At 41.6% G+C, this 26,997-nt stretch overlaps 1 protein-coding gene across 3 annotated transcripts in view; it reads right to left on the bottom strand.

The window, feature by feature from the left end:
• Positions 1–26,997, bottom strand: part of GABBR2 (gamma-aminobutyric acid type B receptor subunit 2) — a 261,082-nt gene that overhangs the window by 178,381 nt on the left and 55,704 nt on the right. For all 3 annotated transcript variants that reach the window (XR_004427003.1, XM_033154359.1, XM_033154360.1), the window contains exon 3: positions 14,372–14,542. Coding sequence is in view for 2 of the 3 variants with exons in the window: in XM_033154359.1 (XP_033010250.1) it covers positions 14,372–14,542 (171 nt within the window). In the remaining variant the exon portion in view is untranslated. The remainder of the gene's footprint in view (positions 1–14,371; positions 14,543–26,997) is intronic.

Raw genomic sequence — 26,997 nt, forward strand, 5'->3', positions numbered from 1 at the left:
GGATGTTATCAGGACCACACTCTAATCAACTTGAGCTACCACAAGGGGATTCACTTGATAGAAAGAAGACTGCAATAGACTGCTCTTGCACCGTAGCAACAGGTTCATTCTTTGGCGAGCACCTCAGTGAGTACTTACTCATAAGTAATTTGGTTGCTGCTCTTTATATATATATATAGACTGCATGCTAGCTGAGAGTGGCAAAAAGAACATACAAACGGGGAGTCTGCCTCTCCTTGTCCAGGAAAGAAAACATGCCAGTATGGCCACAACACAAAGCCTGACTTGATTAGATTAGACTAATTAAAAAAGAAAAATAAATGCAAACAACTTGACAGTATCTAACATGCATTATGCCTTCAACTGAAAACATCGGGACACTAAATTCTGAGGGGTTTTAAAAAAAAGCAATGAGAGGTTAGGTTTTAAAAGAACAGAAGCAGCGAGAGACAAAAGAGAAATAAATTGTTTGACTTCCATTTTAATACGTCCAACATAATTTATTTCTTAGACTTTCATTTTCTTGATTATTGCAGTAATCCATCCAGTGTCTAATAATACTGAAATCAATGAGACTTCATCATTTAACTGCGCAATCAAGACCCGTTGCATTCAATGAAACTTAAACATAGTCGGTTTCTCTCTCTCTCTCTCTCCCTCTCTCTCATCCGTATTGGCTAAAATGCTCTAGTCCAGAGGCTGCATTTCTTCTTCCTTTGCATTTTCTTCCATTATAATAAAAATGTAATAAAATACAACATATAAAAAATAAAAGAAGCAATGCAAATGTAGCTAAAAACCACACAGCATCTAGCACAGTTCCTTTCAATTGCTACAATGGGCAGAAAAACCATTAAGTGGTCCTCCAAGACCCTAAGAAATTTGCAAGTGGTCCATAAGGGAAAGAAATTTGAGAACTTCCGCTCTAGTAAATTCAACAGCATTAGCTCAGTTGAGGGACTGAACTCTAGAATTGCAACTCTAGTTGAATGTACTTGGTATTATATCAGAGGTGGCTAACTCTGAGCCCCACAATCAAAATTTTCTCCCTCACCTAGACCCCTTTGTGTGGCCCCCATAAGGTTGAATGTGTCCCTCAGTGGAAAAAAATAAAAGTAAAAGTTGGTCAGCTTGTATTATATAGAAAGTTAGATTAAAGAGGCTAAGGCTACAGTTCTACCCTGACACACCTATTGAATTCAACAGGACTTGCTTCTGATTAGACAGGGTTAGGCTTAAGCTATAACTGAGCTATGACTTATTAAAGCCAAGTCACCTTCTTTTGAGCTTGGTTTCCAAAAACATGAGTAAATTCTGCTTTTTCAAGTGTTCTGCATGTTTCCTGGAATGCACTATAAACTCTTGCTGACCCTGTCAACACATAATACCTCTGGCTCAGAGATCTGTGGTTGTTGCTGTTTTCTAACCGGGCCAAGTTCAATGTGTTATTGTCATCAGACAGATTATGCTGCAAGGCTGCAACACACTTACCTGAGAGTAAGCCCCACTGAGTACTGGCAAACTTACCTCAGAGTAAACATGTATAAGACTGCACTTGCATTAATGCTTCATTGACAAATGGCAATTTTTCAAGCTGCATTATTTTGGGAGGGGGGAATAGATGAGAACCCTACCCAAACTTTCTCATCATAAATAGAGGTCAACTCTTGAATATAATATCTCAACACTTGCATATTTCACACCCTATTAATGACTAAATGCAATTGTATCTTCTAAAACAAACATTGAGGCATTACATTATTGTAGAAAGATTTACTTTGGGTCATATGAAGAACATATTATCACTGTATGCCACTAACTCTTTAAAGCTGTACACCACATATTTGATTTGTATTACTCTCTAATATGAGATTTACAAAAAGGGGGGTGGGGGCTAAATTCCAATATCCGGCCTGATTTAAGAATGCTTACAATTAAGGCCTGAATAATTAAGATAGGACACGTTGCAATAGTTAACACTGAGCGCAATGTTGAGGTTAAAATATGATACAGAAAACATCAGAAATGTACCCAAAAAGTTGGCAACCTTTGTTTTCTGGAAACAAAAGTATCCATTAATATGCATGTTTATAACTGTTCTCAACAGCTTGATTCATGCTTGATTCATGATTTCAATCATACAGACTATGCTTTATATTAGGAAAGAGGAAGCTATAGAGTTTGCATTTTAAAGTAGTTTCAATTTTTGAAAATGAAGAAAATCTTAGCTGCCATATGTACTACACTGTGAGTGGTAGTGGCCCCCAGTATCTCAAGCAAAGGTATTTTCCATACCTTAAGCAGAAAGATGCACAACAGGGATGCAATGCATATGTTCTATCTACCTTTAGTGAAAATTTATGGTTCATTTATTTTTTACCAGTCTAAATGTTTTTTTAAAAAAAAACTTTATTGTTAAGTAGAACTTTGCTATTGCAAGTAAATAAATTACTTCCTGGTCATTTTAGTTTGATGACAATAACACAATTCTATTAAATTAAAAAAAAAATAGTAAGTTGTTCCACATGCATGAGCAGGCAGTTCCCAGGGTTCCCTGGAGAAAGAAATAACTATGAAAGCAGTTTATGTCTGTGTTGCAGATATCCCTTTAAAGACATTAAGGTGGCAGCCCTAATCACCTTTTCTACTAAGTATGCACCAATGGGGCTTAATTCTAAGTAAGCATTTTTAAGATCAGGCGGCAAGGTGAAAGGTGAAGCAAGGAAATAAGCTTTTATTACAAACAAAGTTTGCTCCTGCCAATTAGTGTAATATCCAATGCAAGTGCTTCAAGCATGGATCAATTCTGCTTTTTTCCAATATGTGTTGATTCTCCCTCAGTGAGGCTGATTAGTGTCAAGTACAGAGAACTAATTTTGTTCCATGTTATTCTTGCTACAGTTTGGCTCTTGTTCAGTTTCAGCGAGGCCATTATTTAAAATAGGCACAAATTGCAATCTACTTCATTGAGGTGGGTTTAATTTAAGACAGGCTATAAAAAGAGTTGGTTTAATCAACATAAGAATGCCTATTATCAACTTTTTAGACTAGAATCCTGTTGTGTTAACTGAAGAGTAGTTCGAACCACACCCTTGGAAAATCTCAACAAATGTTCCCCCTGTCCAAGCAGGCTAGAGGATGGTATTATAGCAGAGATCATGTGAGACAGCGTGACAACTGTCTGCTAAAGCTATTAACTCTAGCATGGTTCCTCAGACTGAACAGTACATCCCTGAGGCACAGACCAAGGTGCTTTCCCATTGGGCATCTCCACATGTCTGCTTGACCACCTCTTTGTTTCCAGAAAACCAGGCCTGACAGCAATACATGGGAAATATTTCTGCCGAGTCGGTAAAAGAAATACACATTCAGCCTCTGGACTGTTTACATGAGTCAGGCTAATAGATGCTGGGAGTAGTCATATTTTAAAAGCACAAACAGGTGGAGGCAAAGCAAAGACTGAGCGCACCCCCCCCAAAAAAAACAAGTAGTGATCACTCTGCCAAAATTGACCACAATGACCATCGGTTCAGCATATAAATTCCTCCCAGTGCATGCAAACAGCTCTACATTCACAAAGTTCACCATTGTATCTGAGCATCTTTTGACTGGACTCAGTTTAGAAGATGCTGTCACGTTAGAGAAGCCAATGCTCTAAGTTTCATGATTAGGCTTCCTGTTTTAAACGTATTATCATAAAATGACCAATCCATGGATACTCTCATGTTTCTGGCTGTTTGGAACACTGAATAGCACTCATGACTAGGTATGCTACATTACAGATGTGATTCTTCTGCTCCAATTGGCACCAAGACACTTTAAACTGCCTAATATTTATCAAGTATGCTGTATGCCACCTTGTTCTATTTCATGTAAAAGTAGGTTTACAAATATTGTGATTAATTTAATTGAATAAATGAAAACATAAATACATATCTACTTCAGAGGCCCTCCTCAAAGTATCTTATGCCTGGGAACGGGGAGGAAATAGCTACAGTACGTGGTGATCAAGGAGAAGGTCTTTTCAGTGGTGGCACCTTGATAAAGGAATGTCCTCTCCTAAAAGTGAGGGAGGTGCAAATACAAAGATTAAGGTACAGTCATACCTCGGGTTACAGACGCTTCAGGTTGCGCATTTTCGGGTTGCGCATGCCAAACCCGGAAGTACCGGAACAGGTTGCTTCCGGGTTTCGGTGCTGGCACATGCGCAGAAGCACTAAATCACGCTTTGCGCATGCAGAAGCGCCGAATGCGGCGCTGCAGGTTGCGAAAGCGCCTCTCACACAGATCACATTTGCAACCCGAGCATCCAGGTATTTGTAATATTTGAGTTGTTCAGCAGTAAATTTTATTGCTTTTTATACTGGTTTTATGGATTTATTCTTTTAAAACTTTTGATATTTTATATTTTGATTACTTCATATAATGTTTTGCATTTTTGTTATTGTTTTTATTATTCTGGTCTGCTTAATGGAAAACAGCTCAGGACTGCAATACCTCAAGGACCACCTCTCCCCATACGAACCAACCCGGACCCTGCAATCATCATCTGAGGTCTTCCTTTGTGTGCCTCCTCCACAAGATGTCCGGAGGGTGGCAGCATGTGAATGGGCCTTTTCTGCAATGGTTCCCCATTTACGGAATGCTCTCCCCAAGGAGGCTTTGCCTGGCACCTTTTTACATATCTTTAGGCACCAGGCAAAAAACATTTCTCTGTAACCAGGCACTTAAAATTATATGGCCTTTTAAATGTGTTTAAAAGTTATTGGTTTGTTTGTTTTTGGTTTATTACGTATTTTGTGTTCTCATTTTGCATTTTTATGTTGTGAACAACCCTGTGATCTTCAGGTGCAGGCGATATACAAATGTTCTAAATAACATTAAAAATCGCAAAGACCTTAATATCGCTAAGACCAAGGAACTGGTGGACTACAGGGGAAAGGCGGACATTCAGCCCTTGTATTGGTGGGAACCAGGTGGAGAGTATTATGTCGCGAGTGCAGTGTCTATACGATTTCAGCTCTTTGTGTAATCACCTCTGGGTAGTGATTCAGCATGCTAGCAAGGATATGCTAGGAGTCAAGTCTAACAAGAACAATCTCCTTTATTGCAGTAGGAACTTGACTGACTGGAGGGAAAGGGCGAGCTCCTTTTATACTCTCAGGAACAGGAGTTGGGGAAAGGATACATTTAGATTTTGGCGGGACCCAATCAGAGTAAGGATCCAAATTGTGCCAACAAGTTAACCAATAGCAACTGTCACCGCACCCGTTTGAATCACCTGGAGCGGGAAAGGTAGTTACAGAACTAACAGTGAAAACTCATGTATACATATTAAACCAATACATAACAGAGAGGGTGGCTGTATTAAAGTTTCTGGGTGTTACTAGTGAGCAGGGTATGACCTGGAGCGCTAATACCATTGCTCTGGTAAAGAAGGCCCAGCAGAGACTTTATTTCCTCAGACTTTAAAGAACAATCTGAGTGAGAGACTGCTGGTGTCCTCCTATCGAGGCAGCATAGAGAGCATTCTTACATACTGTATCTGTGCTTGGTTTGCCAGTTGCACAGTCACCGATAGGAAAATGCTCCAGAAGGTCATAACCACAGCCCGAAAGATTATCGGTCATCCTCTCCCATCTTTGGACAAACTATATAGCTCATGTTGTCTCAAAAAAGCAAACAACATTTTACAGGATTCATCTCATCCTGGATATACCAGTAGTCTGTTTGCACAGTTGCCTTCAGGCAAGAGATATAGAACAATTAAATCAAGAACAAATAGACTAAAAAACAGTTTTCATCCAAGAGCTATAACTATTTTAAATGCTGTAACCAAATGATATGATCTTGGGGAGTTGTGATGGATGGTATGCATGTGTGTGTGTGTGTGTGTGTGTAGCTGTAAATGTATAAATGCTTATATGTGGCTGTAAATGTGGGATGGCATTCAATTTTATTGTACTATGTACAATGACTATAAAGTATTATCTCTAAAAAGAACCAAGTTTCACCTCTTCTCCAAGCCAACTTTGCACATGACTGGATTTCTTGTACAAATTGTGAACTATAGGGAGGCAATTAAAACAGCTGCGCTGGCTATTTAATGTAATCATTGGTATGGATTTAATATTTTCTATATATGTATATAGTTTTAATTCTATCAATGTTTAATTGCTTCATATATTTCTATGCTTTTAGCAGTTCTTATTTTTATCTGTGAGTCAAATTGAGCCCCATCAGGGAAAACAGCGGTGTAAAAATATATTATTATTATTATTATTATTATTATTATTATTATTATATAGCAACAACATAACTGCAACTCATGCTTTTTGCCTTTCATATCTCCAAAACGAAAAACGTACTCTTTCCAAATAAAAATGCATTAAAAATAATAAAAGGTGACCATGCTGACATGAAAGATAAGCATCTCCCGCCATTCAGTGCATAGCTCTTTAGGTCTTGCCATGTCCTCTTCAACTTGCTCCTGGAGCAACTAAGCCGAGGCAGCTGCCTTTGTCAATCTGCCATCCTTCTTCGTGACAGACAAGCTATCCTAAAGTTATCTTACAGAATGAAACCGACATTGATGGAAAACACCAAAGGGAAGAAACCAACACAATATCACTTCTGTACACTTAGTAAGCTTTTTTTTTAAAAAAAATGGTGCAATGGCTGGCAGCTCAGCCTCTGGACTTTGGAAGGTAAGTGCCAAGGATAACCTGCATCATTCTTCCTTTCCACCCTCTATACAGTGGTACCGTCTGGTTAAGAACTTAATTCGTTCTGGAGGTCCGTTCTTAACCTGAAACGGTTCTTAACCTGAGGTACCACTTTAGCTAATGGGGCCTCCTGCTGCTGCCGCAACGATTTCTGTTCTCATCCTGAAGTAAAAATCTTAACCCGAGGTACTACTTCTGGGTTAGTGGAGTCTGTGACCTGAAGCGTTTGTAACCCGAGGTACCACTGTACTGGTTTAATCTGCCAGAGACTAAATAATTGTTTGTTTGTTTTTATCTTGCAAGCAAATTAAAGAGTTGTTTGACAGGATACCAGGAGGACAACACTGGGAATTAATATTAATCCCCTAGCTCACATAAAAGGAAACAATGGGTGAGCAAAAGGAGTGAAGACTACATCATGACTTGGTATTAAAGCAAGTCGAACTGCACCTCAGTGTAACTCAAGCCAAACGTAAACTGGAGCATATCGAGCACAAAGTTCGTTCTCTTTTGTCTTATAAAAATACAGCACTGGAACCAATGGATGAACTAAGTTAGCATTCTGCTGTTCAGAGAACATAAGTAAGGACTTCCTGTACTTTATGGCAGCTTCCAGTAAGGGACCCTGGTTGATACGAGAAATCTACTGGAAACAAGCCACTAAAACATGAGAACATGGTTTAGGTGAAATGATTCCTTCCATTATAAAAGGGGCCCTGGGTATCATGGAGTTAAAAGTCCGCAACAGCAATTTGACAAGTGCATTCTGCCTTCCCAGTTTGCACATCCCAAAACAATGCATGAACTGAAACTCAGGTGCATTTTGAAATTCACACTTCTCTGAATTCTGTGTTTCAGTTCTCATAACAAAAGATGTGCACAAAAATGTTTTTTTAGTGAAAGTAACATACAAAAATGTATTACATACAGGGAAAATGTTTGCAGAGATGTATGTTAGCAAAAACGTGCACTTGAATGCTGACAACTTTTTTATGCAAGAATTATTATTATTGTTGTGAAAATGTGAGCTGAATTTAAGCCTGGAAAATCAAGGAACTGAATTTAAGAGATCCATCCATGCCAACTCCATCAACTTTACTTCAAGCAGTGATCACAAAAAGCATGTGTTTTTAAACATTTGTCACATTTTTGGATATTCACATTTTACATATTTAGGTGTAGACTTTAAAAAAACCAAAACCCATAGGTATATAAACCTAAAAGGATATCACATAAAGCGTAGCCAGCTTGAGGCTGTTCATGCACACCAAGAGCTGTTGGCAGCAACACAGCTGCATATGCTGTTTACATTGAAAGATCATGTGTTCTACTGCAAACACTGGCTACAAGCAAGGCAGCCTTACATTGAAAGCTGCTGCTGCAAAAATACAAAAATGGGGCTGGGGGGTTTGGGGGGGAGGGCTTGCTTTGTTTTGTTTTTTAACCTAGCTATTTCCAATTGCTGGCACTGCTATAATCAGTTCGGGGGTCTGCATCACTGGGAATAACAATTCTGCAGCCTAAATTAGGCCCTGAGCGAGACTTGTGAGCTTTCCCACTATCGGCAAATTAAGCCCTCTGGAGTGCAGAGGAAGGCCAATTACCTCCTGCAGAAATGCCAGGGCTGGAACCCCAGTTGACTAAAACATTGTAAACAGCCTTGTGGAGAGACAGCCCCTCTTAGGAAACCAGTTATTCTCCCAAAAATGGAGAGGATACTTACAGACTCCCAGCTTCACACTTGCTAAGCAAATACGATGTGGTCATTCAAAGACTGATGCTTGAACTTCAGACACAGCTGTGACAAAGGCTGGTTTTGTGCCTGAAGAGTAAGGCGGACCCTTCCTAAATATGTAAATGTCCTAATTGAATCATGCCCAGCAGTGATATATAAGGAGAGTCCTCTGCAAAGTGTCTGCACATCTCCTCAACCACCAGCAGATGTCGAAATTACGATTGGCTGGGTGAGGCACTTTTCACTCAATACCCACCTGGGTCAGATACTCCCTTAAAATATGGCAGCTGTGTTGCAGTCTTTGTCTTTTATGAATCCCCCTCCACACTCCAGTAACCAGCAACTGGTGCCTAAAGCAGCTATGCCACAGAGGGTATGTGAAGTTTGGATTAAGTGTAGGGTTAGTTATACCAATATTGTGGCATACTGCTGGAGAGCCAGTGTGGTGTAGTGGTTAAGAGCAGTAGACTCGTAATCTGGTGAACCGGGTTCGTGTCTCCGCTCCTCCACATGCAGCTGCTGGGTGACCTTGGCTAGTCCCACTTCTCTGAGTCTCTCAGCCCCACTCACCTCACACAGAGTTTGTTGTGGGGGAGGAAGGAAAGGAGAATGTTAGCCGCTTTGAGACTCCTTCGGGTAGTGATAAAGCGGGATATCAAATCCAAACTCCTCCTCCCTCTCTTCTCTTCCTCTTTGTTTCTATTTTGAACTGCATACAGTACTTGCTATTCCTCCCCTCTTCTTCCTTTTTTACACAGATTCCTTTTTCAATAAACTGCTTCATTGGATTTCTGTACCAGTTTGTGAACACACTCAAGTGCCGGTTAATCTCCCCACCTGGCTTCGCTTGCTGGGATCAAGCAACTGGTTGTAGAGTACCTGAGGAAAGTAATGGGGGGTGGGCTGGCATTGCCAAGGCGGAGACCTAGAATTTAGCTGGCTGCTCCCTTACTTCTGAGGTGACCAGGGTGTAAGGCAGTAGGAATCCTGCACCCCTGGCTCTAGGTGTGCATGTGTGAGAAGGAAGAGGCTCATTCCATTATCCGGATGGTAACTGTGGCTACAGCAGAAATAATGGCTTGTGCCCAAGGCTGCATAGGAATAGTCTACCTAAGCTAGGTGGTTATTATAGCTTCTGTACAGCTACAAGGTGAAGGCAAGGTGAGGCTCAAGACAAGCTTTTTAATTCAGTCGGGGAAACCAGACAATAGATGAGAAACTTAGAATGCACTCCAAGGAGGCCACATAATGCTTTTTTTTTTGTGGATGAGATAAGAATTGGAGCTAGACCTCACAACAATACTTTAATTCTATTACTGCTTCTGGTCGACGACATTTTTTTTTTTAAAAGAAATGGAGCATACTCCTTAACTAGAGTCCTAGAAGACATATAATGGAAAAATAAGACGTGGAGGATTTGTCTGTGTTTATCTTAAAGAAAAAAACTATACAAGGAATGAAAGAAATCCTCTAAAGGTATTTGATTGTTGGAAAAGGAAATGGGATTGCTCTCTCCTGCTTATTTTCTTTTTCTCTCCACCTTGTGCAAATGATTATACTTGCCTGAGTAGTGTGAACAGTGAACAGGGGACCTGACTGTGAATATTGGAAAAGCATGTATTGGACATGTTGTGCTGCCTGCTTCTATGACCACAGAGCTTTTTGCTGCTGTTTGTGTGTCCTCCAAGCTCAGTTCTTCAGTCTCACTTGAAACCGTGTGGAAGAGAAGGGAGGAAGTAATCAGGGAAATCTTTCTATCTCTCACTACTCTTAGATACAGAAGCACCGTGAGAGTGAACAAGATAATAGAAAACCTACTTAAGACAAGAATCTAGTAGAAGCACTCTCTGTTCAGTCCCTACAATGGGAAAGACAAGCATGAGAGACATTGCATATACCTTTGTAAAACAAGAAAATCCTTATTTTTTAAAAAGCAACAATAGTTTTGCCTTTTATTTGTTAAAAGCACCCATTTTGCCAACCGGTTCATTTAAGAAAAAGGGGGGAAATAAATTATATTAAACCATGTGTTTCTATAGAAGATGCTAATTTTACTTCGTGAAATTGCATGTAAATGCAAAGCTCTAGATGCAAACAATTATTATCTGTTTACTACCTTCATGCTACCATAGCAGTTGCTATTTCTTTTATGTTGGAAAAAAGCTGTGTGAAATTTAAACACAGGGGACTAATTAGCAATTTATCCAAAAAGAATCATAGAAGACTGAATTCACAACAAATGAGGTATCTGGATATCTTTCAGCATTATAGGATTTACATGCCTTCCTTAAAAATAAATAAGTATGTATATCCCTTTTGTGGCTTACTTGGACAAGGAATTGCCAAACTGAATCAAATTTTAGGATAGAACTAGTTTTGCTTTTACAATTTGTCAATAACTGCTTTTCTACCTACTGTGCTTGTCAATAACCCTGGAAAGTTGGCGGTGGGGAATGCAGTTTTCCATTTATCTTCTCATTCCTGCCCTCCCCACGTAAAATCTGTATATTGATTTCCATTCTTAAATGAAACAGGTGTTATGGGGATTGGCTCTGCCTAGCTGAGAGATCAAAGGACTCTCTCATTTTATAGGGAAATAGAATATCCTTAAGAGTTTGATTGACTAGATTACTGCATAAATGATACATCCTGCCAGCACAGAAACACTCCAGTATACCTGAAGGAGCGTCTCCACCCCCATCGTTCTGCCCGGACAGTGAGGTCCAGTGCCAAGGGCCTTCTGGTGGTTCCCTCTCTGCGAGAAGCCAGGTTACAGGAAACCAGGCAGAGGGCCTTCTCGGTAGTGGCACCCGCCCTGTGGAACACCCTCCCACCAGATGTCAAGAGAAAACCAACTACCAGACTTTTAGGAGACATTTGAAAGCAGCCCTGTTTAGGGAAGCTTTTTAATGTTTAATAGATTATTGTATTTTAACATTCTGTTGGAAGCCGCCCAGAGTGGCTGGGAAAACCCAGCCAGATGGGTGGGGTATAAATAATTTATTATTATTATTATTATTATTATTATTATTATTATTATTAAACGTATCCCCCACCCTCACAAGCTTGATTTGCTCATTCTTTGTAACTCAAAACACACCATTCTAAAATGGATTAACTCTTTGTGTACTGCCCACAGCTCTTTAGGGGAACAGCGGTATACAAATGAAATGAATACACAGATAAATGTTTGAAGTAACAGGTAGGTAGCCATGTTGGTCTGCCGTAGTCGGAAAAAAAAAAAATCCTTCCAGTAGCACCTTAGAGACCAACTAAGTTTTGTTACTGGTATGAGCTTCAGAAGTTGGTCTCTTAAGGTGCAACTGGAAGAAATTTTTTTATTTTGTTTGAAGTTAAGTCTCATAAAAATCAATAGGGTTCCCCAGTGCTTTTTTCCTTAAAAAATGTTTAGGGGTACTCTCATTTTTCTACTCATATTGAAATACTGTCCCTCATGAGGCCAAACTTAGATGCACAGGGTATGCGAATCTACCCCTAGACTCACAGGGGTATGCGGGGGGGGGGGGGAGCACTGGAGTTGCCCCACCAGTGAATGTGCTTAGAAATGGTGTTTCAGTATTTTGCCGTAACTTGAGGCACTTAATATCTCAAACTAAGCCAGTATATTAGACAGAAAGCTTTTTTTTTGCATTTCATTTTCTGTTTTTTCTAATGCCATCTCACTTTTGTGTAATTAGTTTTGCCTTAGGTGTTCAAAAAACTCTTGCCAAATACCCACTAAGCCTCCAGATGCCGGAAACTAAATTACTCTTGATACAGTGCAAAGAAGAGATAAATGGTACAACTGAAAATCAACCCAAGTTAAATAAGAAAGGTGTGTACAGACACATATCTGCTTTACTCTTGATGGCTGTTATCATGGGTTACTGTTTTACAGTTGCTACTGCTAAACACTGCCTAGTAGCTACACTATAAAAGGTAAGGTAAAGGACCCCTGTCAGTTAAGTTCAGTCGCAAACGACTCTGGGGTTGCGGCGCTCATCTCGCTTTACTGGCCGAGGGAGCCGATGTTTTTCCACGTCATGTGGCCAGCATGACTAAGCCACTTCTGGCGAAACCAGAGCAGCACAGAAATGCTATTTACCTTCCCACCGGAGCGGTACCTATTTATCTACTTGCACTTTTTGGCATGCTTTCGAACTGCTAGGTAGGCAGGAGCAGGGACCAAACAATGGGAGCTCACCCAGTTACGGGGATTCAAACCACTGACCTTCTGATTAACAAGCCCTAGGCTCTGTGGTTTAACCCACAGCACCACCCGCTACCTACAGTATAGGTAACTTTAAAATAGGAATGAGAAGGAGAACAACCCCCATCTGCCTGGGTTGAAGGAACTAGATAATGATAGTTAGGCTGAGTGTGGTGCCACTGTTTGACACTTGTTTTTTCATGCTAGACGTTGGCAATGAATAATTCTGAGAGCAAGTGTGGAGGAAATCCAGTGCCCAGAACCATCACACCTATCACATGGCAAGGCTGCCTGTATGCAGGTAATCCAGCACTTCAAACTCCATCTAGCTCTTTCTTCCCTCGATTGCCATTTATGGAATGCTCTCCCTAGGGAGGCTCACCTGTGATCTTGAGGTGCCAGGCAAAAACATTCCTATTCTCCCAGGTCTTTGGCTAATTATTGTTTTTGCTTGTTATTATGGTACGCATTTTTGTGTGTTTTTATATTGTACAGCTGCCCTGTGATCTTCAGATGAAGACCACATTGAGATTTAATAAATAATACATTGAAATTTAACACTGGCATTTAATAAATAATAATTATAACTATGCACATAAATAGCTGTATATTTGTTTGCATCTATTAGGATATTGGGTCATATACATTACTCCTGGAAACCCCCCCCCCTCAAAACTGAAAATCACATTTGACTCAAAAAGCTTGCAGACTATTCAACGCTGTGGGAAGAAAGCCTACGAGATACCCATCTTATTATAGCTTCACACATTTCACACCAACACAGCCTTTTGTCTTAGGACTAGAAGTACAGAAAGCTAAATTTATCAGAACCAGTTCATACAATGCTTTTCCCTATTATTCCAGCCCTCTTGCATGTGAGTTTGAATGTTAGGCTCATACAAGCTCCCATTGCCGGGACAGGTGGAAGGGTCCACACAAACTGCATAAAGTCTCCTTTGAACTCCTGCCTCAAAGCACTGGCATAATGAGATCTATGCTCTGACTTAGAATAGGAAAACAACTTGGGAATTGTACAGAGTTCTTGCTAATATGTCCAGGTGTCAGGAATAGAAAAGGGTTGAACTAGAAATCGCAACCTCAGAGACTCTGTCCTGAGAGAAGAGGCATAGGGCAGCCTGACCTTCCCTCTGGACTCTTTCCCAACTCTTCTCACCTAGCCTCTTGACCCCAATCAGAACAAGCCTTTCAACAATGCTATTTGTGTCCGATTATGCATCTGCTTTGCGGGATAATCTTTGTTCATAACCTGACCCTTGGAAAGCCAAGACTTATTCATGTGAACCTGAGCTTGGCTGCACCTCTCACACCCACGTACGTATCTTCTAACCAACCTAGTATAGAAAAATCTCATCTGAACAACAGAGGAAGACTGCTATTGTTGCACTCATGCCTTCCTTGTGATCATGTTGTTGATCAGTGTGCAACACAGGATACTGGACTAGGTAGGACTTTGGTTTGATCCAACAGTGCAGCTCTTATGTGATTCCACCCCACCTTCACCCCCCATATTCTGAAGTGAGATGATCCTGAAGTGACTGCGCTTTAAGTGACTTCTGCCAGTTTGAGCCAGCACCCACTGAAATGTTTCTTTGAAATACAAGTATCTCAACTCACCACCACATGAAAAAACATGCAACTTTTGCAGCCAGTTTCTAGTACAAGAATTTAAGCAGATCTTACCTCAGAAAATCTTTGTATGTCTTGGGTCAGAGTCCCCACCCTTTTCCATTTGTAGTGTTTGAGCAACTTCAGAATTGCAGGGTTCACAGCGTTATCGGATGGCACTGTCCGGAAGAAATAAGGATACTTTTTCTTATCAGCTAACTCTGGTGTCGTTGCTGCAAATGAAAGCTGAAAAACAAAAACCATATCAACTTAATCTAATAATCTGCAAAATTATATATATATATATATATATATATATATTGTGTGTGTGTGTGTGTTTGTGTGTGTGTGTTATGAAAGATTAAAACAAAAACCAATTACGTACATGCCTGTTATCCACATTGTACATATGCCTGCCCCAAAACATGGCCATAGCTGTAAGCAATGCCAATAGGATGCTTACTGATAAAAATAGCTGCACCAGGGGTCAGGTCCCACTTTGAAGGGAGATGCGAGGTTAAAAAGATTTTTTTTGGGGGGGGAGACCGCTTTCTACTGGTGGGCACAGGCTCTCGTGTGACAGTGAAAATATGTGAAAAATGCTGATCTACATTTGCTTTTCCATGCAACCAATTTACCACATGCAAAACATATGCACATTGATTGGTCCCAAGTTGCCTCCTCATAGATTCTCAAGTCCATACAGGAGGTCATCCTTGAAGCCAATGGATCAACTGGCCTCATAATATGAATTATGCATCAATTAATGCACAGAGATATGATACAAGATTTTTATCTAATATCTAGTTAACAGATAGGAAAACCAGGTTGCATTTATTTGCAAAAAAATTAATTCAGCGGCGATTTAACTACAGTTTCTGTAATGATTTCAGTGGTTTAGACCAGAACAAAGCTCCCACTGGTGGTAGCTTCCTGTGAGCTGAGTTCTGCTAATGAGACTCCCTGCAATCCCTCAGCCCCTTAAAAATCTGTTTCAGTGGGTTGGGAGACTCTCTGGAGCAGCATGAGAGGAGCTGTGAGGGGGGCTGGGAATTCCACACACAAAAAGCTGCTCTGCCCCATCCTCTAGCAAGAGCCTTCAAACCTGGATAGCAGGAGTCCCACCTCACTACTGTTCCCCATTCATAGAGGGCTAGTGAGGATCCAAGCCATAATACTGTTGCTTGTTTCTTCCACAGCAGCAGCCTTGTATTCAAACAGAAATTAAACACTGCTCCCAAATGTTGCTCTGACTCTCTCTTCAGCTTGCTGATTTCCTTCTAGGTCACATCACTGCTACCTCCAAACTCTGGCTTTTTCTGTTAAGGGAGGGTGCCCCACCCATTTGCCATCTTGCACCAAGCCCCTTAATGGCTCGTCATCCAGGCTTTCACCTCACCAGGCGGCTAGCCTGGCTATTCCAATAATTAGAAGCCTTGATTAAATTCTAACACTTGCTGGATCCAGAGTTTAGAGGGGTCTGGCGCACATCTTAACACCCCAAACTCCTAACAATATAATTCTTGTTAAAAGAATATATACACAAAATAAATATCTCCTGGCACCACTTATTACTTATAACAATTCTACATACAGTGGTTACAAACACTTCGGGTTACAAACTCTTTGGGTTACAAACTCCGTTAACCCGGAAGTAGTACCTCGGGTTGTGAACTTTGCCCCAGGATGAGAAATTGGGCACCGACAGCAGGAGGCCCCATTAGCGAAAGCGTGCCTCAGGTTAAGAACGGATTCGGGTTAAGAACAGACCTGGTCGCCAGCTTCACCTCCCAAGACAAGTGAGAGTTTCCTGGCCGTCCAGGTGCGGGATGCACTGGGATGAACTGTTGCCTCTGGTGGATTGTGCGGTGGCTAAAAAAATGTTGGCGCTAGGTGGTGTGGTGATGCATCATCCAGGCATTTCTTATCACAAGGAAGCCCTGTTTAGGGCTGGTGGTGCACACCTCTCTGATGAAGGGAATGACATTTGGTTGGCAGATATGGTGGATGGCTTGAAAGGATGGCTACAGGTGTGGTGGTATTGGTGAGCGAGGCGCTCAAGTGGCAGTTAGGCATTGGTTTAAGGGAATATGGGGAGGGGAGGTCGGGTCATCACCTGCCCCTCCAATTAAAGGGTATTCCGTTAAAGGAATCCGGGGGCCTGGGTCTTGTCCGAAGCCCAAGAGGGGCAAGGGCCATACCAGGACCCGGGGACTCCAGGGTTGAGCACCAGTCAATACACATTGATGGAGCTCCCTTTGCTGGTTTTTTACCCTTCCAGGCTTCCTGCAGGGCGGGCAGGAGCCAGATATAGTTTGATACCAATGCCTAAGCCAATACCAGTCACACTTGCGTAATTTTTCAATAAAGTTGTGGACAAAATTTGCCCATTAACATTTAAATTTAATTCTGAGTCACTTTGTCTTTATTTCCATTGGGGATGTGTTTTAGGGCTCGAAGCACAACAGACCTCCGGAATGAATTAAATTCGTAACCCAAGGTACCACTGTATTGAGTACTGACAATTGATTCAATCCACTGCTAACAATAATGAATACCACTAGAATTTCTAAATCCCAATCTTGTTATTCAAACATACATAAAACCTTATTATTGGTATACTTTAATAGATATATAGTTTAAATTCTATCGATGTTTAATTGTTTTGTTTAATATTTTTTTAATGTTCTTATTTTTATCTGTAAGCTGCTGAGTTCCCCTTCAGGTGGGGTATAAATGAAATAACAACAACATATCCCATTAAAGTACATATTTTATTTTTATTTTAAATTGTTTTTATTTGATTTTACAAATATAGAGTTAAAACAATACCAAAAACCTATCCATATATATAGAGATTCCTCTGAATCTCAAGACTTTCCACCATCCCCTCCATGGGTCCTGTTGTCAACATTTTCAGCTGCATATTGTTTCGTAATCTAATCTATATCGTAATCTGTCCATATTGTCCATAGTATTTGTTACATTACAAGTGTTATAAAAATCCTGCTAATTAAAGTACATATTTTAAATACATATTAAATATCAGTGATAATTTAATTTCTCCAATACCAACACAAGCGAACACCATAAAATTTCTAAATGCTAATAGCATTTTCAGACTTCTTCTTTTTCTAAAGAATCACATGTAATATATAATTTCAGTTTGCAATAAGCAAATGACTTGTGAACTGGGATGCACTTACTATATTTGTAAGAAGAGCTGCAAACCTTCCAAAGTTTCCTATTAAAGGTATTGGAACATTGTCCTAATGCCAAATATTTGCACTAGCTAGCAGTTCCAAATCAAGATGCATCTAGACTACATTGTTCAGACAGTGGAGATTAGCAGTCAGCACTTCCTTCACTCCCTTGTATTCTACCCATTATCCATCCTGCCGTTTGCAGCATTTCCGAGCCACTAAACATTTCATAATTAGAGGATTCCAACAGGCAGAATCCTCTAATTATAGCTCTCTATAATTTGAAACTTTCCCATTGCTATTCTAAATACATCAGAATTATAGGGTCACAGGCATGCCTCTGTGTTAAGGGTGAGTTGGCTAAATCACATTCTGCCATTATTATGAGAAATTGTGAGGGCCAGTAGGTTTTATAGCTTCTGGTTAGAAAATGGTTCAGTGGGCTGAGATGATACTTGGCAGAGTGTGAAAAGTAAGTTTGAGGATGGTCCATGATGAATTTGGAGTAGAAAGGATAAGAAATTGCTTGTTTTGAAGGAGGTAAAGGCATCTGTTGAACAATTAAGGGTTTATAGACTGAACTAGATAGCCAATGTTCTACTGTCAGAGGCATTATGCTTCTGAACAACAGCTGCTAGGATTTGTGTAGGGTTTACTCCTTGCCCTTTTCTTCTCCCAATGATAACCCACAAGGCAGCGGATGTTTCCTCCTAGATGAGCTGCCTTCCCAGGTTGGCGAGCCCCATCTGCCCCTCACTTCCCTGTACAGCACATGCAGAAACTGCCTTCTTTACCATTGGACCCACTTTTGGTCTTGTCCGCTCAATCTACCGGAGCTCCTAACTCACCAAGGGTTTGAGACCCATCATCTGCCCTCACTTGGTTTAGCCAGCTAGTCGTTCCTGGGGTGTGGCCACTGTCGCATGCTGACAGCTTCTAGGAACCACAGGTGAGAGCAGAGTGCAGGGTGGGGACCGAAGGTGGACAAATTACCCCAGAAGGAGCATGACATGTTCCGCACCAGAGGTACGAATATTCCTTTTTAAAAAAAACCCTCTTGGAGACCTTTTGTCAAAACAAAAAAAGCAGCTCAGAAGTGAAATATTGGAGGAAATATTCCAGATTGTGCTTTTAATATTTTATGATCAAATGTGCGTCTCGGTGAAAAATGCAATGTAATTAGCTGCCACCGATCCTTTGTCGCACTGTTAACAAATTAGCAACTTATTCAAGCGAGCTTTTAAAATTATTTCATTTCATTTACAGACAAGGAAAAAAACTGAACAAAAAAAACATGGTTACTTCCTAACTTCCATTCTTCCAAAAGTTCCGTGATGTGAAATAACCCAGCTTTAGACATGAGTGACAAGTATTTCTTACCAAATTTCCTAAGCTGTCAGGAGAAGAGCTGATGGAAGAAGAGGAGGAGTTTGGATTTGATATCCCGCTTTATCGTTACCCTAAGGAGTCTCAAAGCAGCTAACATTCTCCTTTCCCTTCCTTCCCCACAACAAACACTCTGTGAGGTGAGTGAGGCTGAGAGACTTCAGAGAAGTATGACTAGCCCAAGGTCACCCAGCAGCTGCAGGTGGAGGCTCTATATGGGAAAGGAATTATGCAAACTTCTGTGTCTACTACATTTTCTGTATTCTTAAAATCTTACATATACACTTCCACTGACACTAGAGAAAATGCCAAACCATCTATTCACTAATTAGCTGAATTTTACTCCATAATCTTTATGTTACACCTATGCTTTTCAGCCCATACCAATGAATGCTATTAATAAATCACACTGTTCTGCAATTTTCTGGAATGATCCTTCAGCCAGGATCAAAAAGCAAAAGACAGGAAAGAATAACAATGCTGAAGCAAAAATATATGGAAAATTGCTCGTCCAAAGGGCATGTGAGGAACTTGGCAACGTGTAAAGAGTTACTGGGGGCAATTTGAAGTGGCTTGTTTGGATGGCAGAGGCGGTAAACAAACCTTGGCAAAGCTCTTTGTGAAGGAAACAGAAAGAGCAAATTTCCCTCTGCTTTTCACGACAAGTTGCACCTCTCAAAACTCAGACATGTTCTACATAACTATTAAAAAGGGATGGGGAATCCCCAGCCATTGGGGCCAATACAGCCAGCAGGTGAATTTGCATCAGTCTTCTGGGTTCTTTCCTGCCCACCAGCTGCTCAGTGACAAGAAAGAGATGATGGTTGTGCAAAGCATGCAAACCAACTCCTTCCTCTGCAATAAGAACTGCTGGAATAAGACCAAAGCAGAGCAAAAAAATGTCTTAAAAGGCAGGAAGACTTGTGTTCTGTGCGTTTTGAATATATGGTTCAAAGGGCCATAAGCAGAGACCTAGGAATAAGCAAAGCCATTGTCCCAACATGCTCCTCCTGCTCCACCTTTGAAGAGAGGGAAGGAGCCTGTCATTCATGCATTTCTCGTCCTAATGCCATGGATTGGCTGGAGACAGAGGAGCGTTGGGGGACACCAGCTGGGGAACCCCCAGGGGAAGAAGGCTCAGAGGCAGTAAATTGGTGGTGGGATGACAATGAGGTCAGAGGGAAAAGAGGCAAATTATGTAAAATTTAATGGTTAACAAAAAAAGGTCATATATATCTTAAAACAGGCTTCCTCAACTTCGGACCTCCATATGTTTTCTGGCCTACAATTCCCATGATCCCCTAGCTAGCAGGACCAGTGGCCAGGGTTGATGGGAATTGTAGTCTCAAAACATCTGGAGGGCCGAGGTTGAGGAAGCCTGTCTTAAAAGGTAAGCAAACACATCTCCTTGGGGCAACCACTGGAAGGACCCTGTACTGTTCAATGGAAAGGTTTGAAGTCTTTCCTGCCAAATCTCAAACAGGGGAGGCCTCAAAAGTGGAAAGGCTGCTATTTACAATACAATGTTCATGTTCAATGTACTCATGCAACCAGGGCCGTCTTAGAGGGACCGGCCGCCGTGGCACAGCGATCCCTCGGCGCCCCCGGCGTGCTGCCTCTCCGCCCGCCTCCCTCCCTCGCTGGCCACCCCTCGGGAGGGGGTGTGGGCGAGCGGGGGATGAGGGGCGTGTCGCTGGAGCGGGGCTTTGTGCGCCCTTCCAGCGCGCCAGCTGGGGCTCCGGGAGGCGAGGGCAGCTGGCTTTCAGCCCGCCCGCCCACCCGTGGGGGCGGGTGCGGGTTGGGGAGGGGGCGCCCGGTATGCCGGCGGGCTCGCGGGGGCGCCCCTGGGTGGCCCGGCGCCCTGGTGCAGCGCGCCACCAGCCCCTATGGACGAGACGGCCCTGCATGCAACAAATATAACATCTAGTATAACTGCCTGGTGCAGGCGCAAACTGTGAATTTTATTAGAGTTTAGCACAAGCACATTGAAATGAGATCAGAGATTTGCCAAGGAAGCATGTTTTAACTGCAGTACTTTGTTCAGTATAAGGGCATCTACTGAGCACATCCCTGTGCAGGTGAAACAAGCAGAAAGTTTAATTACCCTTAAATCCGCTTTTTAACTCTCAGTTTTTCTTAGCACTTGCACTTAAATGTTACACATGGCTATCAGCTGATGTCTTTAGAGCTGAGAGACTCCAAGTGTGAAAACAGCTGTGACAGTAACTGCTTTATAATCACAACAATTGGGGTGTCATGTCAGTTTTTCGACCGCTAATTTGTCTTAAAGAGAGCATGGAGCACAGCTAACAAAAGATCACATTTTTAAAAAAAGAGTAATCAACACAGGATTGCAATATTTCATAAAACAATAAACGAAAATGATATTTCTGAAAATGTGGTGTGTGTTCAGTTTCTTTGTCATATCGTTATTAAGAGCACCCTGCTTCGGGTAAACTTGAAGATTTCTCTGTATATAATCTATTATATTTTGTTATTGTTACAGCGATGTGTAGGCAGTGCTCTTCATGATCACTTTACAGAAGGAAAGGCAAGCGTATGATAGCAAACCTGCTAGAACTGTCAGTAGCAGCAAAGCTGCAGAATGGAGCGGTGCATCCATTTCATTGGGTTCCACTTCTATGCGGGGGGGGGAGAGAAGCTAACTGGATGGTAAAGGTTCGCCAAGTCATGCAGGTGTTAAGCAGAAACAGCCAGGGAAAAAGAATTTGTGACATAGGAACAGATTCTTTGCCAGCAGTTTCATTGGACCCAGAAGTCAAAGAGAATATATTGGTGGCGACTGATTCTTGTATTCAGTCCCTCGCCCGCAGGGAAAAAGGGCAGGTTTGCCATTGGTGCATAAGCTGCAGTAAGCCACTAGAGTTTCCCCTTAAGGCAGTATGGAGGCAGGCAGATGCTGCAGCCAATCCCATGCACGGCTCAGCTTGCCCTTCTTGTAGCCACGAAGAACTAGTGACCCTGAAAGCTACAAGACTGCAAGCACTGGATTTAAGATGGTGCAGGCAGTTCCTCAACAGAGGGTGCCAAGATGATGAGGCACAAAAAATAATAATAATAATAATAATAATAATAATAATAATAATAATACAGTGGTACCTCGGTTTTCGAATGTAATCCGTTCCCGAAGACCGTTCGGGTTCTGAAACGTTTGAAAACCGAGGACTCAACAGCTGACAGCTATGCTTCAGGATCTTGCACTCAGCGGAAGCCGCGTGGCATGTTCAACTTCCGAGGCGTGTTCGAAAACCGAAGCATTTATGGCGTTCAAAAACTGAAATGTTCTTCAACAGAGACGTTCAAAAACCAAGGTACCACTGTACTTATATAGGTACCTACTGAGAAGAGCCATTTAAAAAGCAACTGTACCAAAGGCTTTATTGTGAAAATAAGGGGGGGAATTGAGGGGGGGGTTGTCCTTGCTCAGGGTATAATACAGTATTGCCAAAGTCTGCTCCCGCTCCCACAGAGCCCCTTAATCCCCCTTATTAGCTCATCACCCAGGGTATCACCTCACCAGGGAGCTAGCCTGACTATTCCCAGAATCATAAGCCTTTATTAAATTCTAACACTTGCTGGATCCAGGGTCACACCCCAAACTCATAACAATATGTCCAAGACATGGTGTACTGTTGTTGTTTTTTGTGTGAATATTGCTCACCACAAAGAGAGCACCCAAGTCTTACTTAACAAACAGCCATACAGCGTTCATAACAACATGAAACAGAACCTAGGAATGTAATTTGAATGAGCTGAAGACAGTATTATAGTGTACTAATGTCTTCTAGCCACACCACTGTGGTTTCCAAGCTCCATTTCAACAGCATGTTTGCAAGGTGGGAGTACTCCCCTTTGACTGAGTGGTAGACTGTTTTCCTTGAAATCTAACATCTTAATGAGGAGCAGGAAACAAAAACTGCTGGCCTTTGGCTCAGCTCTGTTCATTAACCAAGTGAGGATGACTACAGAAGTAGAAGCAGTCATCAATCGTTGCTTTGAAGCTTCTCCAGCAGCCTAATCAGCACCTCTCTGACTTCTGTTCCTGGGTCTGCCAATTCAAATGCAGACAGTTAACCAGTCTACTTAAAAGGTACGGTTTCAAGCTTATTTCCATCTGCATGGTGTTTCCATCTCAGAACATACACAGCATAGCCAACTGGTCTGGATTAAATGCACATTTCCACGTGCCACACCAGCAAACAACAATGCATCAGTGTGACTAAGGGCTCACCCGACAATTAATTCCTCCAGGTCTGAGAGCTTTTCTCTTTGTTCCATGGCTTTTCCTTGCAAAAACTGGATCTTATCAGGTGCACAGAAAAACTGAAGAGAGATTATGCTTAGCCAAACTTCATTTCAGAAGGTTAGAGAATATTTTGCAAGGTAACGCCATGGAACAAAAAGGAAAGTTCTCAAACCCAAGGGAAATAATCATTACACAATATGAGTCAAGCAGAAGTGTAGATGAGCTCTAGGTCTAAAAGACATCCAAGATGGCACCTGGAACACCTGAATGCCAAAATCAAAGTCACAAATCTCTTCTTCTACTGTTTCTTGGGGTAAGAAGATGGTTTCTAGTTACTTTCTCAGCTGGGAGTGATGAGAATCACCTCCAAATGACTTAAAAGGAAAGTTCTGCAAAAGGCTCTCCCATTTTCTACAGAAAGCCCCCAAATAAAGCATTTTCACATAGTTTTATTGGGCCCAATCTGGTTTTGGTCACTTTGTCAGCTCCAGGTTTCCCCCACTCTACCCCAGCTAGCAAAGCCACTTGATAAAGCTCTGCTAGGCATCATTCAGGATTAGGATTGCATTCTGAATGTCAATAAATATGTAAACAGGCTGATGTCAGGGACTGGCTGGACGAAGACTGGTGGGAGGAACCAGCTGGGGAACCCCAGAGGAAACCCCAGAGGAGGAAGGCTCAGAGGCAGGGGGATGGGTGGTGAGACACTGAGGAGAGGTCAGAGCGAGGAGTTTGGGAGGAGGGCTTGGATACTGAGAGGGCAACAGGGTTTAGTGAGCAGGAAGAGCCTGTGACAGGGAGAAGTTCAGACTCCAGGGCTGAAGCAGAGGAGGGGGGGGGTCAAGAAGCTGTTGAAGAATCCAGGAAGTCTCCCTCTCCTGCTGAAACAAGCTCCTCTCCACCATGGTCTCCAAGAACGTCCAAAAGTGTGGAAGGCAGGGACCTTCAGTCCAGGCAACTGCTGAGTTCTATGTTAACTCCACTGACAACAGAGCCCTGTGTCTTTGGTGCTGACCTGCATCTGACTCCAGCCCTTACAACTGGCTTGATGATGCTTTTAGTGAGCTATTAGATGTTCCTTTGATGTCTTGGTGCAACAGTAGTGGAAAGCTGAATGTTGCAGAAGGGGTTCCTATCCCCTGGTCTCATGAATAGCTGAGAATCTGACCAGATAAGAGGTGCTGCCAGATTTAATGATTAATTAATTTCTGGAGACTTGGTCAATCTGGGAACTTCGTGTCTACTCCTGGTGGGGTGGGACCCTACAGCAGGGGTGCAATCCAGATATTGTTGTACTACAGTATTCTATGACCCATGACCATCGACCATGTTGGCTGCACCCGATGGGAAGTATGGTCCAACAACTTTTGGTCCATTTTGTTTACACATTAATTTACATATTTGTTCAAAAATTCACATGAAAAACACGTATGTGCTTTATCACAAAGTGTTTTTCCCCAAATAGTTTTTATTCATTTTGAAAATATGGATAGAACAATAAATATAGCATAGGACGAGAACAACAGTGAATACAAGGCAACTACATTCACAGGAAAATTAGAATAAAGAGAAAAAGAGGAGAGAGGGAAATTAAAACAAAAGGGAACAAAAGTTATTCAGATGCATATTTTAACTCAATGTATGTATTTCTGAATGTATTATATTCTCAAACCTGCATTTTGGTACTTTTTTGAGCCAAGACCTGTGTTGCAAAATTTGGAGAACTGCAAAATCTGAAGGATAATTTACCTCCCAATATACTCATCATTGCAGGAGGTGTAGATCAGGTCAATTTACGTTGAAAGAGAAATCAAATTCCTCAAATGTCCATGTTTGCAACTCATTACATGCATAACTATAGAACACACCTGGACTGCTGGGCACGGCTTGTGGATTTCTCTTTTTAAAGGCTGCATTCACTATGGTCCTTACTCAATGTAAGGATCACTGTTATTTTTCTTCTCAGCATGTGAACAAGGTCAAGAGCATAACAGAGGAAGTTTAATCCCTTTTGAAGAGGCAATGTAGAGGGTACTGAAGTTAATGGGGGAAGGAGAATCACTGCTGTTTGAAAAAGAAGGTGACAATGCAGAAGTTTCACACAGTGGATGCAACTACTATTCCTCCTTTTAAAAAGAAGAGAAGCCTTTCAATAGATCGACACCTTTGTTAACTGTTCCAGCTAGAATGAGCAAGGGAGAAGCATTTATTTTAGAACACCATTATGGGAATGTGAAGGGAAAGATTTTGAAACAAGATTAATAGCAGAAGCACCCTGTTTGGTAACTCTGCAGTGAATGTCTTCAGGATCTTTGGAACCTAATGGTCTTAAAATCAAGGAGTAATGCAAACTGTGAATCTTCACCAGGGATTTTAATAAATTAAATATAAAAGGGAATGGTAGCGCAACTATTTATGTGCATCTCCCAGGATTTTATAGATAGGGTCAACCAAAGCTTCTGCATATTAGAGGAAATAATCTGGAGCAATGGCACAAGAAAACTAGTCAATTTGTACCTTGATATAACAGCTTGTGCTTTTTCTAAGACCTGTGAAGTGCTGGTAGCAATGACCCTGGCATTGGTACAAGGTGCTTTTGTTACAGTGGTACCTCTTGTTGCGAACGGGATCCATTCCAGAGGCCCGTTCACAACATGAAAAGCCCGCAACCTGAAGCGCTGTATCTGTGCAGGTGCGCAGCGCCATTTGGCGCTTGTGCGCATGCGCAGAGTGCGATTTAGCGCTACTGCACATGCGCAAGCAGCAAAACCCAGAAGTAACCCTTTCCGGTACTTCCAGGTCGCCGCGGGACGCAACCTGAAAAAAACGCAACATGAAGCAAACGTAACATGAGGTATGACTATATTTAGTTTATGTCCCTTCCCTCCTTCTCTAGGAAGTTGCTGGGCTCAGTCCATTTGAGTAGTAAACGAATCTCAAAAATGAGCTGATTTATTTCACGGAAGAAAAACAAGCCTACCTGTGAATAGACTAAGGACAGTAATTGGTAAATTTCCTATTCCCCTTAATGAGCAGTCCTGTTGTATTGTTGTCTGTGCTTTTAACTTTATTTCAGAATAAAATGCCACGTTAAAGGAAAAGACAGCTAATTAGGTTTTTTCTCTATTCACTAGCTACAGGCTCCTAGAGGAGCTGGCATACCCAATGTGAAACAGCCTACATTCTCCCATGCCAGCTCCAAAACACCATCTCTATTTCATTGGCACAGAGATAAAAAAACAGTCTTCAGAATATCTAGCTTATGGGTGTTGTTTCCCATCTTGTTTCAAGAGGATTGTATCACGTTATAGTGTTTCTTTGATGCTCTCTACCTGATAGCAATACTAAAGGATGCCTTGAGGACATGTAAAACTATAAAGCCATTGGAAGTGGTAGGTGTTGTTTCTTGTGTTGACAGGGAAGGCAAAGGACTCCACTTCTGAAATGTGATTTAGGCACAGAAGTGTACTGATTTTTAAAAACTCCTCACACCAGCCATAAACTTACTGTGTTTCTTCAGGCAATCACACCCTCGCCAGAAGAGTTTAATACTGTTTGCCCTACTGCAATTGAGAGGATGTATGTGAACTGCTTTGAACAGCCTAAAGCAAGTGTTAACTCCTAGGAGCCCAATATCTAGGCTACTTATATTTAATTTGAAGTAAGTTGGGATTTGGTGGCACAAGTAAATAGGCCTTGTTTTTTATTAGACCGATAATATTCTGAACGCTAAAACAATTCTAGAATTTGATTACAGTGTAGATGTTTATGTTGGGATTTTTATCTATCCTCTGCTGCTTCAGTAACAGCTGGTATGATTTGTGTGAATCACATGAGCATCTGAG

The sequence above is a fragment of the Lacerta agilis genome, chromosome 7 (genome assembly GCF_009819535.1).
Source record: "Lacerta agilis isolate rLacAgi1 chromosome 7, rLacAgi1.pri, whole genome shotgun sequence".
Lineage (NCBI taxonomy): Eukaryota > Metazoa > Chordata > Lepidosauria > Squamata > Lacertidae > Lacerta > Lacerta agilis.